The sequence below is a fragment of the Arachis hypogaea genome, chromosome 12, assembly GCF_003086295.3.
Source record: "Arachis hypogaea cultivar Tifrunner chromosome 12, arahy.Tifrunner.gnm2.J5K5, whole genome shotgun sequence".
In the NCBI taxonomy this organism is placed as follows: domain Eukaryota; kingdom Viridiplantae; phylum Streptophyta; class Magnoliopsida; order Fabales; family Fabaceae; genus Arachis; species Arachis hypogaea.
In genome coordinates this window covers 118,259,527-118,279,860 of record NC_092047.1, presented here as the reverse complement: position 1 = coordinate 118,279,860, position 20,334 = coordinate 118,259,527, and the positions used below count along the sequence as shown (strand labels likewise).

Sequence of the window (20,334 nt, the reverse complement as noted above, 5' to 3'; positions counted from 1 at the left end):
GTTCCCTCCACAAAGGAACGAGTCGCAACTCCCAAACACATTGGAAGAAGAAGAAGAACCCTCAATCTCCATTGGTTTCTTCTCCTTCCTCCATGGCAACACCACCACAACCCTCCGCCATGGCCACCCACCCTAAAACCCCAACCACCACTACCACTACCACCACCACTTCCTCCGCCAATGCCTTCTCTCTCCTCTCCAACGCATGGCGCCACGACATTCAGCTCATGCGCGACCGTGCCACCTCATTCCGAAACCTCGCCATTTCCTTCGACCCTCCTCCTCCCCCGCAGAACCCGGCGGACATGGACTTCGTTAGGAACCTCCGCCTTAGGCTGCCGGCGACGTCGGAGGGGAGTGGTGCGAGGAGGATCCAGAAATGGCGATTACCGCCGCCGACAGCGACGGCGATGTGTAGTTCAAGGATTCGGATGGGTTTGGTGAATATAAAGGATGCGATTGTGGCGGAGGTTGAGGATACCGATGGAATTTGGGGGTTTGAAGGGGACAATTCGAAGAGGGAAGAAAAAGATTGGGAACCGATCCAGAAGCTGAAAACGAAGTTCAAGGAGTTCGAGAAGAACAACGAGTTCGTTGAAAAATTTAAATCAAGTTTGGTATGCTTCTTTCCTTTTCTTTCTTTCTTTCTTTCTTCTTTTTTTGTTTTTATTTTGCAATGAAAAAATCTTCTTTTTTTTCCTCGCATATTTGAACAAAATTTTAAAGCAATAAGAATTCCAGAAAGGAAAAAAAAAACTGTTTTTAGTTTCTGTAGAAGATGGAAAATTTTCAGCTACTATGACCATGCACTCTTTTGATGCTATATAGTATCATCTTAAGTGTTTTCTTAACTTAAAGTTTCACTCGCAATGACGCAATCATATATTCTCATGAGTTAAAATTTATACAAAATCCTGGGAGTATTAAATAGATAGGAGTGAAACTTCGAATTCGATGAATTTTGTTTGATATTGTTACTTTTTTGTAGTTCATAATACTTTCAATTTTCATGTTTTTATTCTTGATATATGTTTCCGGGATTGTAAAAGACCTCACTTGATGAATTTATATATTAGATGTTGTTTAATATTATCATCACTATTTAGTTGTCTGAAAAAGAACTCGTTTTAAGAATGTTTATGTTTTGTACTTGCAGAAATTAATATACAAGGAGCCTGAAGAGTCAAAGGTCAGTTGTTTTCTTTCCATCATGTGAATATGCCTCATCAAATGCACTTTGTTTAAAAGTGTGTTATAGTTAGTTAATTGGTTTTTACTTGTATGACAAGGTCCATTTAAATGTGTCAGTAGCTGTGTTGCGGACCAATTCTTGTATGCTCTGCATATGTGGTTTTGATTTGAATGAGGAACTGTGGTTAATATTTTTCACGCGACGTCTGTTTCAGGAAGTTCCCCCATTGGATGTGCCTGAACTTTTGGCCTATTTTGTGAAACAGTCTAGTCCTTTTTTGGATCAACTTGGAGTCCGCAGAGGTACGTACTTCCGGAGGCTTCGTTGCAGTGATTTTCTACTTCACTTATTTTCGCTTGAAGTTTATGTTTCTGCTGTGTTAGTTAGCAAAATTTGTCAATAGTCTTAGATTTCTAGTTTGTTGGTCAAGTTCACTTTATTTGTTTTTCCAAATGTGATGACAGATTTTCGCGATAAGATAGTGGAAAGCTTGTATAGTAAAAGTAAGAACCAGCTTGTTCTGCGGTCCCTTTCAAGTGGAGAATCCTCGATTATTGGGAATGGAAATGTAAACGATGAATTGGATTTACGAATAGCAAGTGTTCTTCAGAGTACAGGCCACCGATATAATGGTGAACCATGGACAGATCATACAAAGCATGATCCATCCGAGAATAAGAGGCATCTGGCCATAGTCACAACTACTAGTCTTCCTTGGATGACGGGAACATCGGTAAATCCACTATTTCGAGCTGCATACCTATCAAAATCTGCAAATCAGAAAATAACTCTGATGGTTCCATGGCTTTGCACATCAGATCAACAACTAGTTTATCCTGACAATATCACCTTCAGTTTGCCAGAACAACAGGAAGTTTATATACATAATTGGCTTGAGGAAAGGATTGGTTTCAAGGCAGACTTTAAAATTTGCTTTTATCCTGGGAAGGTAGCTATTTTTGGAGATTATTTGCATTCTACAGGTTTTCATGTCAAATTGCATTTAGTTTTCACACTTTGTCCTTCTTGTGCATAGTTTTCAAAAGAAAGACGAAGTATAATACCTGCTGGTGATACTTCTCAATTTATACCATCCAGGGATGCCGACATTGCCATCTTGGAAGAACCAGAACATTTGAATTGGTATCATCATGGCAGGCGTTGGACAGATAAATTCAACCATGTTGTTGGTGTTGTCCACACAAATTACTTGGAATACATCAAGAGGGAGAAAAATGGTCCCCTCCAAGCATTCTTAGTGAAGCACATAAATAACTTGGTTACGAGAGCACACTGCCACAAGGTATGATATTTATCGAAGCCTACATTTACCTGCAACACAAGTAGCAATGTGGTGGTGCTTTTTCTTGATTAATTTTCAAGGAGTTATATTATCATAAATATTGAAGAGACAAAATGAACTAAGTTATGTTTTATTTCTTTTCAGGTTCTTCGTCTCTCAGCTGCCACTCAGGATTTACCAAGGTCTGTAATTTGCAATGTTCACGGGGTGAATCCTAAGTTCTTGAAAATTGGAGAAAAGATTGCTGCAGATAAGGAGCTCGGGCAGAAAGCCTTCACAAAAGGAGCATATTTCTTGGGAAAGATGGTATGGGCAAAGGGGTACAAGGAATTGATAGATTTATTAGCAAAGCATAAGAGTGATCTTGATGGCTTCAAGTTGGATGTATTTGGTAATGGAGAGGATGCCAACGAAGTTCAGAGTATGGCTAAAAGATTTGATTTGAATATCAACTTTCAGAAGGGAAGAGACCATGCAGATGATTCGCTTCATGGGTAAGAATAATTTGTTATCTGAGCCACAATTTAGATTATGATATATATATTTCCTCTTTTTCATGAATGTATTTTGTACATCACAGATGAATTGTATTCCTAGTTCATGTGTTTAATGCCAGATGCTAATACTGAACTTGATTTTGTAAATCTGGTTCCTCCGAGACATTATTTATCTACTTTCGTGAAGGTATAAAGTCTTCATAAATCCAAGCATCAGTGACGTGCTCTGCACCGCTACAGCCGAGGCACTTGCCATGGGAAAATTTGTAGTTTGTGCTGATCATCCATCAAATGAGTTCTTCAGGACTTTCCCCAACTGCTTGACTTACAAGACATCCGAAGACTTTGTAGCAAAAGTAAAAGAAGCATTAGAAAATGAGCCTCAACTTCTTTCCCCAGAGCAAAGATATCAACTTTCTTGGGACGCTGCTACTCAAAGATTTCTGGAATATTCTGAGCTTGACAGAGTTCTGAATACGCAAGATGACACTGCGAACTCGAAAACACATAACGGACAAAAGCGCATTGCTAAGTCAGTTTCAATGCCTAATCTGACAGAGATGGTAGACGGAGGAATAGCATTCGCTCACTACTGTTTCAACGGCAGTGAATTCTTGCGACTATGTACCGGAGCTTTACCTGGAACACGAAACTATGACAAGCAGCAGGCTCAAGACCTTCATCTCTTGCCCCCGCAAGTACAAAATCCAATCTATGGCTGGTGAATATAGATTGATTAATTCAGATCAGTGGAGCAAATTTCTTAAACTAACCATACAACGATCACCACTCTGAAGACAAAGACCATCATTTCATGCCCCCACAGGTAAATTATTTCACTAATGGCATGTAATGAATCTGAAGGTTTAGTTTCTCCTTTGGATTATTGTTTTTGGTTGCAACTATAGGGCCTTACCAAGATTAGTCCAATTTTTGTTAGTGATATATAGTTTTACGAAATATTAATTAAATAAAACGTATATGACTTGTTTTTGTTAAAATTACACATGAGAAGATTTATTCTCTTCTTGATGTCTACTAGTGCTGATACATGTGGCAATAGCTGGTGATTCCCTACACCTTCCAAGGTAACGGTTTCTTAAGCAGTTTTTAGCTCTTCAGTTACACACTTCAGGATTCTTATATAATAAGTATAAAGTACCTCTCTGAAATTTAAGGGGTTAAGTGTAATATCATCTTAAGTTAAAGCATCGTTACCATAATAATCATACTGATCATTTGCCAATAAGTTGTTCAAATTCATATATTTTATTCACATCCTAATATGAAAGTTAAGGAGAAAAAAGTTGCATAGAATTTAGAAAGCATTAACATGTGATAATTGAAAGTTGCATGGAAATCTTAATTGTGCAAATCCATGCTTCTCTCATTAACATGTGCAAACAACAAAGTACAGTACAGGTACAAGCAACAACAAGAAGTTATGCAAATCCATAGTTTGATCTTGCTTATTCTTGCTCATACCCCATATGATAATTAATAATTTGAAAAGAGAAACCCTTTTGCTATACTCATTTTACATAGAAACTCTTATGCGAACTATATCATCAGCACAGTATTCTACAGAGTATTGTACATATAACAAGAACACTTAACATAACACTTGATTATTGTGCAACAATCACTGGGATTGGTGTTGAGAAACCATTTTTTGCAATGTTTCTGCCAACTCTTCTGGTTCTAATTTCGGCAGGTTCCTTAGTCCAATGTCAGTTTTAAATATCCTTAAACTGGCAGGAAGAATAGCATTTATTTGGCCACTTTGTCCAACTTCTCCATATTCAACATCTACCCTCCCTGTTTTGCAATACACATCAAAGTTTTCACAATTGTTCTTGAAAAGATTGTAGCTGGGGAAGCCTTTTTCGAGCAGATACTTTGCTCAACGGACAACGATTTCATCTTCATCTGAGGCTGCGAGAGTACACATTCCGGCACGGAGTCTGACGAAAAAGTAAACCTGGGAGACGCCATACTCATACCGACATACATCACCGCCGGCTAGGAAGCAGTCGAGGCAAGACGAAACCACCCCATTCGCCTTGTGTGGATCCTTACATGTTGACCTTTGACATCTATGAATCGAGTTTGCAGATGATGAAATAGTTCTTATTGATGATTGTCCATTTACAGTGAAATGAATTACTGTTTCTTCACCAATGTAAATGCCTATTCAGTTAGTCACACAATGAAAGATTCAGTTGAGACTTGAGACATAAACAATGATCTATACATGAATGTATCTAACTACAACATATTAAAAGTTTAATTAGAGTTCATTTTTTTTTTTGTTCAATAAACAATTATTTTTTTTTCAATTACATTTTTATTTTAGATTTTGAATCCTAAACTTTAAATCCTAGCTATAAACTCTAAATTCTTTGAAAATAGAGGTTAAAAGAATAATTTTACAATAAAAAAAATTAATTAATATTAACTAGTTAAAAGTTGGTTTTATATACTTATTTTAATTTAAAATGTACCGGAAAATAAGAAATAGAGATAAATGGAATAAAATTTCACTATATATATTGGCCCAAAATTTCATTTATTACATCCTAAATAATTATAAAGAGAGAAATTGAGAGAAAATAAAAAGAACCATGATGAGCATATAAATATGCAGTTCTCCAAGTGTAGATGTGATCCCCTGGCTTCAGGCTCTCTCTGGTCTCTCTATGAACCATCCGTTATTTCAATTAATCAATTTTTATTTTTTCTTAATCAGAAAAAGAACAACAAAAATTTAACTCAATAACATCCTGAACATTAAATGAAAAAAAAATCAATAAGCAAAGATGAAAGTTTAATAAGAACTTACTTGCTAGATTGCTGCCCCATATATATTCTTATGCTTCTCCTCCCTTAACACAATAGCCTTTGAATTACTCTCATATACACACAAACTCACCTACATAGCTCTCACACTTTCACAACTATAAGCAATACATAAATAAATAATCAAGAGTAGATATGTTATATTGCTTCACCTTCTTATTGTTAAACTATCCTTTATTATCAATAAATAAGTAGAGTAAATTGCAAAAGGATAAGACTTTAAGACTAGCAACACCATGAGTCAATTTTTTTTTTAATTTGTAATATAAGTACTATATTTTTTTAATGTGGTTGCTATTATGTGAAAAAATAAAGGTAAAAATAAAAATGTTTAATAAAATTTAAAATGTGAAAATAACAAATATATGTTGCACTGAAAATATTTATTTAAATTTTAAAACAACAATATTGTGAATTAGAGAGAGTATTAATATTCCATAATACTAAGAGTAGAGAATATACTTTTGAAATTTCTCATATATATTATCCAAGAAATATTTGCTTCTACTCTCAAAAGCATTTATGTATTAATTGCACAACTAACATCTAGCCAACCAATAAATCCCAACACCCAACTTTACAATCTCCTTAAATGGATGTTTGCATCTGATCCCCACCATTTTGACTTTGAGAAATTGAAGTGCCAATTAAGTCATATAAATTTTTTATTTTACATTAGGATAAAATTTGAACCTCGAACCTTGTGTATATTATCACAATCTCTTGTAAAGGGTGAAGGAGAAAGGAAAAAATTAAAGAAAAATGAATAGAAAACTCAAAGTTGTGTGATATACACTCTTTTTTTGGCAAACACTTGTGTGATATTATTTTTATTTAAAAAATATTTGTGAAACTAATTTGATGCTTGAAAAATAAAACTCATCTGAGTCAAAATAATATATATTATAAACTTTTTTTTTTGTTTACATATATATTATAAACTTATAAAGTAACAAAATGGTAACAGCTTACAATGTTTTGGTCTGTCTATGTGAATCAGACAAAGCCCAAATTAATATGACTGATATAAAAATGTCAATATGACCAAAAAAAAAAAGAGGATAGAATGAAAGTGAATAATGAAAAATCCTAATGAGTTTCACTTCTTGAGGTTCCTTTAAATGAATGGGAGTAGATTTTCTCCACCGAAAAGATTAATTTCGAAACGAAATATTAAAAAAGAAAATAAGTAAATTAATTACTTTTTTTAAAACTCATAATTACAAAATATCTTATGAAATACATGGAAAATATTTTGAATTTGTTAAAGGTTAAATTATTCTGTCAGTTTCTATAATTTTACCAAAATTCTAAATTTATAATTAAGTGCCTATAATTTAAAAATTTTCAATTGAGTTTTTATATTATTTTAAATTTTATAATTAGATTTTTATCGTACAAAAAAATTAAAGTTAACAGAATATTTTTTTTAAATTGAAGATATCACATCTAAGAATTAAACTCCTAACTTTGAACATCTTCTCATTTTTTTAATATTCTATTAATTTTAATTTAACAAGAACTTAATATTATAAAATTTAAAACTGTATAAAAATTCAATTAAAAAATTTTAATTATAAAAATTTAATTACAAATTTAGTAAAACTATCAATTGATAAATAAAGGTTAAATTATGATTTTTCATTCCCATCACCTCAAATTGTAATTTTGAACTTGACATCCCTTTATTACAGACGACATAGGTATCAATATTATTATTTTATTTTTACTGATGGCTATAAATCGTCAGTAATATTTATTGAAATTTACAACGAGACTTTTACTTAACTTTTCAGTCGTAAAAAATATTGTTGGTGAAATTCGCATTCTCATAGTCTATTACATAACTTCTAATTTATTGGAAATTATTAAACCATCATTTTTTTTCCTAGAAACAAAATTTGTTATGTATATTTTTTTTAAGTTTGTTATATTTATCTTTTTCTAACAAAATCATCTAAAAAATTTAGTTATTTTAATTATATTAAACTTCATAATCAATTTAGTATAAATAGGTAGTATTATTCTCTATATCAAATATAATAAAAATTCTTCATCTTTTTTTTCATGATTTTATTAGAAATGAAAATCTTTCTTTTCCCATATCTCTTTCAAACTTCTCTATCAGAGCAATATACCTTATAAAAGTTTTTGTCATGAAAAGAATGAGATTAAGTGACAATGTAACAAAGTTTAATTTCATATATTAATAGTTATTTAAAAAATTTAAATAAAAAAGTTAAATTTATTATTATCTCAAAAATTATATAAATACAAACATGTGATAAAAGAATAATGAAAATGTAACACTCAATATACATCAATTAAATCCATATAAATTTGTTAAATTTTTAACCTTTAATTTTTTTATAAAAAAAAAAGGTGAATTGGGCAATGATGGTGTAAATGGGTTTTGAACAAATCATATCAATCTTGTGAAGAAGACATGTAGGATACCACTGCCCTAATATGTATGTGGGAATCTCATCATTGATCAACACAGAAACGATAATATAGGACCCATATCCCCCTATCCTCAATTATTGTTTTCAATTTTTCATCTACTTCATTCATGGCCCTACCACTTTCAACTTTGTCTTCTGTTTTTTTGGTATACATATCCTTATTTTATATTGCTTCTATACCAAACTCTTCCATTCTTGAAGTGATAGACAGATAAATCTTATAAGGCCAGGTTTTAATTGTGGAGATATTGAATTTCTAATTTTATTTTACATTATTATATATATTATTTTAGCTATTGATGTGATTTTTCTATTATTATTTTGTTTATGATTTGAACTTGAGTCTATTACAATCATTACATCCCTTTGTAATCTTAATTAATATGATTACATAGTTGTTAGGGTTTAACATCCATATATTGTTCTTATACCGTTTGAATATGATTGTTTTTGAAAAGAAAATAAATATGATTTAATTTTGATTCATTGGTAGTACATAGAGTTTTATATAATTATTTAATTATATTTATAAATTTAAATAATATTTTTAAATTAAAAATTAAAAATTTAATTTTTTTTATAATATGACAATACATAATTATAAATATATATAGGGATGGAGCCTCGTACATTTTAAGGGGACAATAGCTCTCTCAATTTAAAATATTTTATGTATATAATCTTTTAATTTTTACATTAGTCCTTTCTATTTTTTTTCTCTTTCTAAAATTATAATTTTTATATTACCCTCTCTAAAAAATTATTCTAGCTTCGCTCTTATGTATATATAACAATAATATTAGCTGTGCATTAAAATTAACTATTAAAATTAATTATTAGTATAAAATATAATTAGAATATAAATATATATTAAAAAAATTAAATAATATGTATTTATATAAAAATATATAATAATTAATTTTAATAATATTCTTTTATATGCACAAAGGAAAATAAAGAGTATATATATATATATATATATATATATATATATATATATATATACTTGTTATTGGCACAAGTATCTAATAATAATCTGATTTGATATATTAGTTCCCTTTCAAGTTTATAATTGTGAAAGATCAGATATACATACATGACTTTTAGAAAGCTTTATGAACTAATTGATTTGGATATCAATTATTATAGTGTGTATATATAGTAGCATGAATAATAATGAATATCAACATACAACTGATAAGGAGAAAGAAAAAGAGAACCTCATAGAATGATGTACGAGAAAATCTTCATAAATTGCTGGAAAACGACACACTATCCATTCATAAACAAAAAGAAATTGCAAATACACATGCTGATCTATCTTGATAGTGAGATAATAATAAGAAAATAATATAAAACTAATAATAAATTAAATTACTTAGAACTTGCTTGGAGCTGTCTATGCTTTCCTAGGCACTAACCCTCAAAACCTTAGTTTATAATTATTATATGTTATTATTCTAGTTAAAAGGAAATATACTACAAACACACAAATAAAATACACAACACAAAAAAAAAAACAACAGATTACATAGTTTTAATTTTAAATATTTATTAATTATTACTTGGTGGCGATTCTCAAACAAAGTTAATTAATGAAGGTGGAAATTTATGTGCAGTCGATTTTACGTGAAGTTGATAGTTGAGAGCTGTTAAATGAAAATTTAATCAAATCGGTCAAATTATCTAACTGCTCTTAATTATCAACTTCACGTAAAGTTGACTACGCCTGAGCTTTTACCATTAATGAGAATCAATGTGATTAAAAATTATCATAAGCCTTTTTTTCATTAATTATTAATAATGCAAGGTTCTGATTTCCATATATCCAATTATTATATGATGATGTTACTTAAGTATCTTTCATGGTAATAATGAAGTATGTATGTATCTTTCATGGATACTCTATAATTTATTATAGTGAACTTAAAAGTTATTATTATATTAATGTTAGTGCTATCTATCTATCTTTCCATTGAGAAACCATTTTCCCTACTAGCTAGTTCCTTTCTTGGGATAGATAACAATAATAATTACATCTTCAATAATGTCACCATCTTATATCCCTTTATAAATTAGCAATCTATGATACTTAAGCTTTGTCTTTTGTAACAATTTAAATATTGGAACAATGTGGAAATTAACGAGCACACATATCACAATTCACAAAGTAGGTTGAATCTAGAACTGTGTTAGGCAAATTCTACTTTAATATCTATTTTTTTTATTTTTTCCTCTTGGTGGTGATCACTTTTGTTATTGAATTCCAACTTTCTAAAAGATACATGCATTTGTTTAACTTATATAGGGCCCCGGGACTTCAATTTAAATTTAAATAAAAGTGTGGTGGGGTTCCATGAAAATTGTCACTGTTAGTTATTAAGCGCTTAAGCCTAGAAAATAATAAACACATGGCATTATTTTATTATCTCACAAAGAAAATTAAAAAAAAAAGAATAAAAATAAAATAAAATAAAAGGGGGGTTGGGGGTGTTCAGTTGTTTTGGTGCTACCACACAGATTAATAAATTAAGTAAAAGTTTCTCAAATAAATGAATTACTTATGAAGCTTAGTTTACATCTGTGTATAGTATAATCTAAAAGACATAAAATTAACATAAAAGTTAAAAACACAATACACTATAGGAAAATCGGCGTTTAGCAGCGGTTTATATAAAGATTAGCGGCAATTTTTAACCGTCGTAAAATGAGTTATCAGCGATTCAAAAACCATTGTAGCATAAGGTATGGACATTTAATTTTACGATGGTTTTATAATTAATAGAGTTTAATTTTGATTATTAAAAAATTTTATATAGTTATCCAATTAAATTTATGCATTTAGATATTTCTGTGTAATTTTTTTTATGTTGACCGTCCATAAAAATTAAAATCTAATTAATATTATTTCAATAATAAAAACAGATGAAATGAAAAAAAAAAAAAACTATATCTAAAATCAAGTACTATATATATCTAGCTAGAATTTTATTTGAAGGCTAAGAAAAAGGAACACAAGGTAGGGATGGGATCTTTCAACCAATGTATGCGTTGTGTTGTTCAAAAATTAGAAGCTATAATGTTGTGTTGTTGACATAATTAGAAATTTCAACAACCATATTATATATATGGCTTTAATAATATTGTTGATATAATTACATCATTATTACTTGTTTGAAACCCCTCATTGTTTTGCTAACTAATAATAACGTTATCTCCTTCCTTCTCTCTCCCCAGTTTGTTACAAAATCACAAGCTAGAAAGTTGAATTAATATTATTGAATATATCATTGTATGAATTCATAACTAACATACATTTGTCGGTTGCTTCAGTTTAAAATCTTACTTTGATGCGATTGTTATTAGCTGGGAATCTCTCTCTCCATTTTGTATACTAGAGTATAATTAGAACAATTAAAATTAATTAGTATCATTTATATTTATATAATATATTTATATATTTATAAAATTTTATATTTTTATTGTTTTGATATTTTTAGTACCTATATATACTTTTGTATATTATATCTTTAGACATATTCAATAATATATTCTTTAAATTACTCTCTTACTTTTAACATGATATCAAGAGTATAGATTTTTTATCTCTCCATAAAAATTTGTTTATAGTCCCTTTGTTTTTTCTTTTGGCAGTGCTCTTTGCCCCCATTTTTCGATCCTTTTCCGACGCTTTAGTTAGTCACCTTTGTGTTTGACTCGTCGTCCCGATTCCAACGCATCCAGAATCGTCGCCAAAAATTGTTGCACACGCCGTCACACACTGCCTGAAGCTCGTTGTCCGCTTCAGGTTCTTCCTCCCTCCAGCTGCCTCCAGCACCATTGTATCCACGCGCAGGACCACAACACACCACGTGTCACGGCGGATCCACTTCAACTCGCGTCCCTTTCGACCCGGCCCGCCTCCCTGACCCGCAGGTCACCTCATCTTGTCTTGTCAGTGCTGATGCGTTTTCCCTCCTTTTATCATGCGTTGCCACGTGTCCTTCCCTGCTGACGTGGCAGCTGACGTGACAAATAGTGGGACCCTTGCTAAGATTTTTGGTTGAACTCTTTCCAATTCTGTCATTTGTTTTTTTATTTTCTGCCTCAAATTTGTAGTTTCTTCTCTTTTTCGCCTCTATTTTTGTTATTATGAAAAAATCGGATATTTTTTAGCCTATTCCTATTATCCTTAATGGATCTAACTATGCTCATTCGGTTGAAGCTATGCGAGAATTGCTTAAAGGGCAAAAATTATATATAGCGCTATGTGACTGGTCATGTTGTTTGTTCTGTTAAGCCAACTGTGACTAAAAAATTAAAAGATGGACCTCCAAATCTAAGGAGGATGTTGAGAAAGACTTTGCGGAGAGATTGGAATATTAGGATTGTAAAAATCATCAGATATCACTTGTTTTGCAACACTTCTACTCCAGACATTCATTTACAGTTAAGGCATTTTGAAACTGCTAAAGAGGTATGGGATCATTTGGCAAAGTATTACATTATTTCTGATCTCTTCCATAAGTACCAACTGTTAAAGGAGCTTCATAGCCTTAAACAAGAACGTGGACAAGCGCTTTTTTTTATTTTCTTGCTTAAATAAAAATTATTTGGGATCAATTGACCTCTTGTCAGCCTGTTCTTAAAGATTCCACCGATGCTAAGTCATATGAGAATTATCAGAATCGAACACGTCTTGTACAGTTTCTTATGGCACTTACTGATGACTATGAGCCGTTTAGAGCTTCTCTTCTTTATCAAAATTCCTTTCCTAGTCTTGAAGATTCTCTTCCTCGTCTTAAGTTTGAAGAAATATGCTTAGGGTTGACTCGCTCTAAGAGTGAATCTGTCTTTGCTGCCATAGACAGAAAGGGTAAATTTTGTCGAAACTGTAACTATTCTAGGAACTCCTTCTCAGACTGTCCTTCTATTGAATGTCGTACATGCAAACAAAAAGGTCAGATTGGCTCCAATTACCCAAAATTGTTCTACCATTATTGTAAGATCTCGAGTCACTTGATTACTACGTCTCCTACTCGAACACCACGTTCAGATCAGAACATGTATCATTCTCGTCCCAACAACTCTCCAAATGTGCATGCTTCTGCTGCTGCTGCTATTGAATCCACCAACTCTTCCTCTCTCAACCCACCTTCTATCTCTCCATCCGACATTGAATCTCTTGTTAAGCCACTTCTCTCTTTTTTTAGTAATACCTCTGCTATTCTTTTCACCCCTCCAAGTAATTCTAAATGGTATTTTAATTCTATTTGTTTAATCACATGTCTCATTTGCGTCATCTTTTTTCATTGTTGTTCACCACTACAAATGTACCTTCTATCAACATTGCTAATGGTTCCCTCTTGCATACGACACATACGGGTTTTATTTCGCAGTCAAATATTAATCTTTCTGATACTTATTTTATTCTAAAATTAAACTTTAATCTTATCTCTATCGGTCAACTTGTTGAACTTAGTTTTGATATCAATTTCTCTATTTCTGGTTGTCGTGTGCAGGATCGTCGGATGGAAAAGATCATTGGGACTGGCTATAAGGTCATAAGATTGTTTGAGCTCGAGAATCTTCATGTTTCCTCTATGTCAAACCTCTGTGCTATTTCCTCTCCATCTACTATTCACTTGTGGCACCGCCGTCTTGCCCACAGCTCCTTAGAAAAATTGGGCTCTCTTATGTCTACGGGTGTTTTAGGTCAAGTTCATAATGAGTAGGGGTATTAATGGATTGGATCCGTCCGCATATTCGCGGTATTTATCCGAATCCGATCCTAAAATTGCGGATATGGATCTGATCCACAAGGCTATCAGATCGGATAGGATTGCGGATTTTATGTAAGTATCCACATATCCGCGTATCCGCAAAAATAAATAAATAAATAAGTAAATATTTTTTTATGTTTTATTTCAACTAATAATTATCATATATATTGTATTATTTTATTTTTATTATTTAAGAAAATATGTTTAATATTATTTTAAAAGTAAACATGTTTAAAAGAGTAGAAAAGGAGATTTTATTGATTTTTTCAAATAAAAATAAGCTTTTAAAAAGTATTTTTATGTTTTGCGGATATATCCGACATCCGATCCGATTCGATGATTTTAAGCGGATGGAATCGAGATTTTTGCCATATCTAATCCACATTCATCCCTAATAATGAGTTTTTTTTATTGCATTTCTTGTCAAACTGCAAAACAACATGCCTTATCTTTTCATAATAATTCCTCTCTTGCTTACTCTCCTTTTGATCTTATTTATTTTGATGTTTGGGGCCCCACTCCCACCGCTTCTATGAAAGGGGTTCGATACTTTGTAATCTTTATTGATGATTATTTACGTTTTACTTGGATTTATTTGATGACTAATCGTTATGAGCTGCCTCAGATTTATATTAACTTTGTCACTATGATTAGAACTCAGTTTTTCAAGGTCATTAAGATCTTCAGACGCGATAATGCTATGGAATATCATGACTCCAAACTTTTAAATTTTCTCGCTGAACAGGATTCTTTGTTTGAGTTTTCTTGTCCTGGTACCTCTCAACAAAATGGCAGAGCTGAATACAAACACTGTTACATTCTTGACCCTGTTCATGCAATGCTTATTTCTTCTTCCTGTCCTAAGTGTACTTGGGGCGAAATTGTTCTCATTGTTGTTCATGTTATCAATAGATTCCCTTCTTATGTCCTTAATAACACTACTCCCTTTGAGCATTTTTATCATAATTTTTTTATTATAACTCTCTTTATGTCTTTGGTTGTGTCTATTTTGTCCTTATTTAGCCTTATGAACATAATAAACTTCGACCTCGGATTCATATATCTTGTCAAATTGTATTCTGAGAGCATCACATGTTCTCTAGTTTTTTTCTCTTTTGAGTCCATTCTTTCTACTTAGTCACCGTTTTTTACTAACCCCAATGTTGATATTTTTTTTAGTGATGATACTACAGATTCTATCTCAAGTCAATCCCTCGAGCCCCTTCCTCTTCTATCTTGTTCATCTCCCAAAGATTCTAGACCGGACGATGCTCCTACTCTTGCTGTCATGCTTTCTTCTTCCACTCGTTCTTCTAGGGTAAGAAATCTATCTCTTCATCTTCTTGATTATCATTGTTTTTCTACTATTATTCATCATCATGAACCTAAGTCATTCTAAGGAGCCTCCACAAATTTAAGTTGACAGCAAACAATGCAAGAAAAAATTCAGGCACTTGAAAAAACACACACTTGGAACTTGGTTGATCCTCCTTCTAATCAAGAAATTGTGGGTAGTAGATGGGTATACAAAATCAAGACTCACTTCGATGGTTCTATTGACTGTTAAAAGGTACGAATGGTTGCTCAAAATTGTACAAAAAAAGTATAGTATTGATTATGAAGAGACTTTTGCTCCTGTTGCTTGTCTCACATCTGTTCGAGATCTCCTTGTCATTGCTGCGATAAAAAATGGTCTCTCAGTTAGATGAATGTGAAGAATATATTTCTTAATGGAGATTTGAAAAAGAAGGTCCATATAAAATCACCTCCAGGATATCCTTGTCTTTCTAGCAAAGTCTGTCTCTTTCGCAAGGCACTTTATGGTCTTAAGCAAGCTCCTCGTGAATTGTTTGACAAATTCAACACCACTATATGCGATCTCGGTTTCACTTGCAGCCATCATGAGAATTCTCTCTTAATTCGTAAAAGTAAACGTGGAGTTGTTCTTCTACTTTTGTATACTGATGACATGATCATTATTGAAAATGTTGTTGATGGTATCTCTGATCTCAATGCCTCCATTCACCATACTTTTGAGATGAAAGATCTTAGTTCTCTTAGTTATTTTCTTAGTTTAGAAGTCATATCTACATATGACAATATCTAACTCTCTCAAGCTAAGTATGCTTTGGATATTCTTGCTCGAGGCAGACTTATAGATAGTCGCACTAAGTCTACTCCCCTTGAGCCTAATGTTCGATTTACCCCTATGGATGGCATTATTTTGGATAATCCTACTCTTTATCGATAGTTAATTGGAGGACTCTTCTACGTACCTGTCACATGATCAGACATCACCTATCCAATTCATGTTCTTAGCCAGTTCTTGTTAGCTCCTTGTATTACTCATGATGTGACAATTCTTCACATTCTTCGCTACATCAAAAGCACCTTATTTCATGGCATTTATTTTTCTACTCATTCATCTTTATCCCTTCAAACATACTCAGATGCTGATTGGGATGGTGATCCCACTGATCGTCATTCTACTACTGATTATTGTTTATTTATTGGTGACTCTCTCATTTTCTAGCGAGCTAAGAAGCAAATATTAACTGCTTGATCAAACACAGAAGCTGAATATCGTGCTCTTGCTGACACCACTACTGAGGTTGTCTCGATTCATTGGCTTTTCAAAGACTTGGGTGCTCTTCAGATGTTTTTGTGACAACCGCAATGCTATTCAGATTGTCCATAATGATGTCTTTCATGAATGTACCAAACACATTGAGATTGATTATTACTTTGTTCGGCAACATCTCCTTATTGATGTTGTTCGTCTCATAGCTGTTGGAACTCTAGATCAGACTGTTGATATCTTTACAAAGGCTCATCATCGTACTCGTTTTTTGACTCTAGTATCCAAACTCAAGATGGTATCGTTAGCTCCCACTTGAGTTTGAGGAGGATATTAGAGTACAATAGGATCAATTAAGATCAATTAGTATCATTTATATTTATATAGCATATCTGTATATTTATTATAAGATTCTATGCTTTTATTGTTTTGATTTTTTTAATACCTATATATACCCTTGTATATTGTATCTTTAGACACACTCAATAATATATTTTTAAGACTACTCTCTTGTTTCTAACATATATAATTCATGCATGCATGTTAAGGAAAAGCAAATATTTAGAAGATCCATATTCTAATTATGTGTCATTAATTAGTTCAATATTTCTCATCATACGATGAGGTAGCTAGTTAATTCATAATGATTTAGAGATATAAACACTTATGTTACTATCTTCTATCAGCTTAAGTTTTGAAAGAAGTGATTTCATAGTTTTAAAATTCTATATTCTAAAGATTTAGAGTTCAATTCTTGGTAAACTCTGAAAATAGAAAAAAAAACATAGAAGACTGATAAAAAAAATTATATGAAAAATCAAGCAAATTTAAAAGAAATTTTTAATTGTTAAGACTCGTTAAAAATATAACTATTTATATTGCCACCTCTTATAAGTTTAATCTAAAAAAAAGGTGATTTCATGACAATCATTTATTTACCATGCAAGATGAATGTTATGTTAAAAGTATACAAACTAAATCATAATTTGTGTTGCATATTATATTTCCTTCTTCTAAGAATCATGAAGTAGGAGAAAGAAATTGTATGGAAGGCAGAAGATATTAAAAAAAAAGTTAGAGATATAATTATTTAAAAATTTTTTGTTATCAATTTTTAAATTTTGGAGATAAATAATTTCAAATATAATATTAGGATTTTTATTAGTATTGTTGAAATTAAAAAATACTACATAAATTTTTTTAATAGTTTCATAAAGATTTAGCTAAAAGAATGCATTTCTTAAAGAGATTTGTTAATAATAAGATAATAATAAAAGATTTTGAAATTTTTTATTTATTCATTACTTTGAAAATATAAAAAATATATCTTTTTAATAACTTTTAATAAAATATCTTTTTAATATTCTCAATGAATATACTCTTAAAATATTTATTAACGATATTCTTAATCTCTCAATTAATAAAAAATGATGAGGTGGCTAGTTTAGATTATGACACTAATCAATGTAAAGAAGTCAACAGCAAGGTGTAGAAAAAAAGTACGGGCATCGTTGGAAAACATGAAAAGGAGTATTTGAATAAGGGAAAGTCTAGGGGTCAGTAATTTTTGTGATTGTTAGCCATTAATTAGTCATCAATGATGATTTGATAGTATGAGATTGGTATGAGATTTTATTCAATGGCTCATCTTCCTCTGCTGGTTACATACTGGCCAAAATTCAATAAAATTATTGACCCCCTAGCATTCGTTGAAAATAATTATAATAAAAATTAATTAATAATTTTAAGCTAAAAATAGTTTACAAGCGAAAACAGTAGTTTGAAATTTATGATTAAATTAAAAGCTTATTATTTTTAAATTTTAATGATTTACTATTTTGTTCCTAAACCATATTAAATAATATAGACAATTCTTTCATACTCATTTTTATGATTGTATCACTAAAAAATTATTTTCCATATATTTCAAACGCAATATATTATCTTACAGTCACTTTTCAACGAAAATATCTAATATAAATTGTTATATAATTAATTATTTTAATAAAAATTATCAAATAACCAAATACACCCGTACCAAACATGACTTTGATCTTATCCTCAAACATGCATGCTAGAAGATTTGTTGACTAATAAGCTTTTATCGTTAACCCACAATTTTGGAGCAGTGACACAGACACTTCTATCGTTTTTGAATGATAGATTGATAGGAATCACTTTAATAAAGATATTAATTTTTTTTAAATATTTATATATGTTATATTATTATTAAATATTTTTATTAAATTGATTAATAATTTATTTTTTATTATAAACTAAAATAAAATTAGTTTATTATAATAATAATAATAATAAATTCAATTGTCTATATTATAATTATTAGATTCGATTTAATTCGATTGAATTATATTATTTAAATCGAATATCTTTAAATTTTTTGATAAAAAATAATTATATTTTTGATTTTTTATTTTTAAACATTTGAATTTTTAAAATTTTAAAAATATAATTAAATTTCTAAAAAAAATTAAATTTATTATTCTTATTATAAAAAATTAATTTTATTTTAATTTGTTAAAAAATTTAAAAATAACTAATTCATTAATACATTTAATAATAATATGATACGTAAATATCTTTATAAAAAGACGTTTTACTCGATTACTACGAGAGAGAATTAATAAATCATACATTTTTTTAATATTTCATAAATATATAAATTTAAAAATAACCCAATTGGGTTTCGTTACGTATGGTTGCACACACTATGCTACTGACAATATAAGAAGGGATTGAATTGAATTAGTACCAATAAATAATAAATAAATCAGGCCCCCCACCCCCACTATGTGCACCATGCTTTATTCTCTCTTATTTTATTTTATTTTTCTATAAAAACTTAATATGACACCAATTATATATCCTATTAGAAATAAAGTGCAATATCCATTTTTTTAGGATTTGTAGTAGTTATAATAATATTATCCATTAATAAAAGCTTCACAACAAATAAATAAAAATTGAAGCAAAATTATTTTCATAAATTCCAGAGTTTTATCATCAATAAATAAAATGAGATAAATAAATGGCATATTTTAGTTGAAAAAAAATCCTTTGAAAGACATTTTTGAATTTTATATGTTCTTTATATAGAAAAAACCTACACATATATACAATTTTACAATATATGAACAAATTCTATGGCCGGCCACCTTAATATTATTCTCATGAGAGATTTTAATTATACAATATACATACATACATAATGTAGTTATTTTTTTATCATGTGATGGAATAATGGATATATATTTTAGTAAAAAGAAATTTATTTTAATTTTTAAAAATTCCTTTTGTCAATGTCAGAATTTTTTAAGACCTATATATTTTGATGGTTTATTTTTAAAATTACAAACAACATTTTGATAAAAAGGAGAACATTAAGGAACCTACGAGGCTAATTTAGATATGAGTAGGTTGTGTGAGCCCAAAATAAAAAATAAAAAAGTGTTGAAAATAGACAAGATTTGAAAGGTAGCTGGTGTAGGTGGTAGTATTAGCCCTACCCCTTACAAGTGTGCACCCACTTTTGTTGGGGATACACCATTAATTGGGAAGGTCCCCATTGCCATGAATGCAAGAAAAAATGGAAATAAAAACAAATTGGAATAAGCAATCAATCCGATCCACAATTTTCTC

At 30.5% G+C, this 20,334-nt stretch overlaps 2 protein-coding genes across 8 annotated transcripts; one reads left to right on the top strand and one right to left on the bottom strand.

Annotated features, from left to right (window-relative positions):
* The first annotated feature begins 92 nt into the window (after positions 1 to 92).
* Positions 93 to 5,313, top strand: LOC112728758 (digalactosyldiacylglycerol synthase 1, chloroplastic-like). Of its 6 annotated transcripts, none has more exons than XR_003166312.3 (9): positions 93 to 617; positions 1,157 to 1,189; positions 1,407 to 1,494; positions 1,657 to 2,141; positions 2,229 to 2,495; positions 2,640 to 2,989; positions 3,180 to 3,818; positions 4,035 to 4,080; positions 4,857 to 5,313. XR_003166312.3 is itself a non-coding variant. In XM_025779043.3 (7 exons), exons 1-7 carry the CDS (start codon positions 93 to 95, stop codon positions 3,715 to 3,717), a joined length of 2,286 nt encoding a protein of 761 aa, XP_025634828.1. In that variant the 3' UTR covers positions 3,718 to 5,313. The 6 variants fall into 6 exon arrangements, 1 of the variants encoding a protein (XP_025634828.1); XR_003166311.3 differs by having other exon boundaries at positions 4,707 to 5,313; XR_003166313.3 differs by lacking the exon at positions 4,035 to 4,080.
* LOC112728759 (protein LEAD-SENSITIVE 1-like) lies at positions 4,285 to 6,417 on the bottom strand. Of its 2 annotated transcripts, XM_072210255.1 has the most exons (3): positions 5,835 to 6,347; positions 5,616 to 5,689; positions 4,285 to 5,182 (listed from the first exon to the last, which is right to left on the bottom strand). In XM_072210255.1, exons 1-3 carry the CDS (start codon positions 5,852 to 5,854, stop codon positions 4,896 to 4,898), a joined length of 381 nt encoding a protein of 126 aa, XP_072066356.1. In that variant the 5' UTR covers positions 5,855 to 6,347; the 3' UTR covers positions 4,285 to 4,895. The 2 variants fall into 2 exon arrangements, 1 of the variants encoding a protein (XP_072066356.1); XR_011869048.1 differs by lacking the exon at positions 5,616 to 5,689 and having other exon boundaries at positions 5,835 to 6,417.
* Positions 6,418 to 20,334: the final 13,917 nt, after the last annotated feature.

Excerpts from the sequence above, each read along its gene's own strand:
- LOC112728759 (XM_072210255.1), bottom strand. The coding sequence starts at position 5,854 with ATGGGGCAGCAATCTAGCAA. Across the intron at positions 5,690-5,834 it reads ATGGGGCAGCAATCTAGCAA|AGAGACCAGAGAGAGCCTGA; the intron begins GTAAGTTCTTAT and ends GATGGTTCATAG. Across the intron at positions 5,183-5,615 it reads ATATTTATATGCTCATCATG|GCATTTACATTGGTGAAGAA; the intron begins GTTCTTTTTATT and ends CTAACTGAATAG.
- LOC112728758 (XM_025779043.3), top strand. The coding sequence starts at position 93 with ATGGCAACACCACCACAACCCTCCGCCATGGCCACCCACCCTAAAACC. Across the intron at positions 2,496-2,639 it reads CGAGAGCACACTGCCACAAG|GTTCTTCGTCTCTCAGCTGC; the intron begins GTATGATATTTA and ends ATTTCTTTTCAG. Across the intron at positions 2,990-3,179 it reads GCAGATGATTCGCTTCATGG|GTATAAAGTCTTCATAAATC; the intron begins GTAAGAATAATT and ends ACTTTCGTGAAG.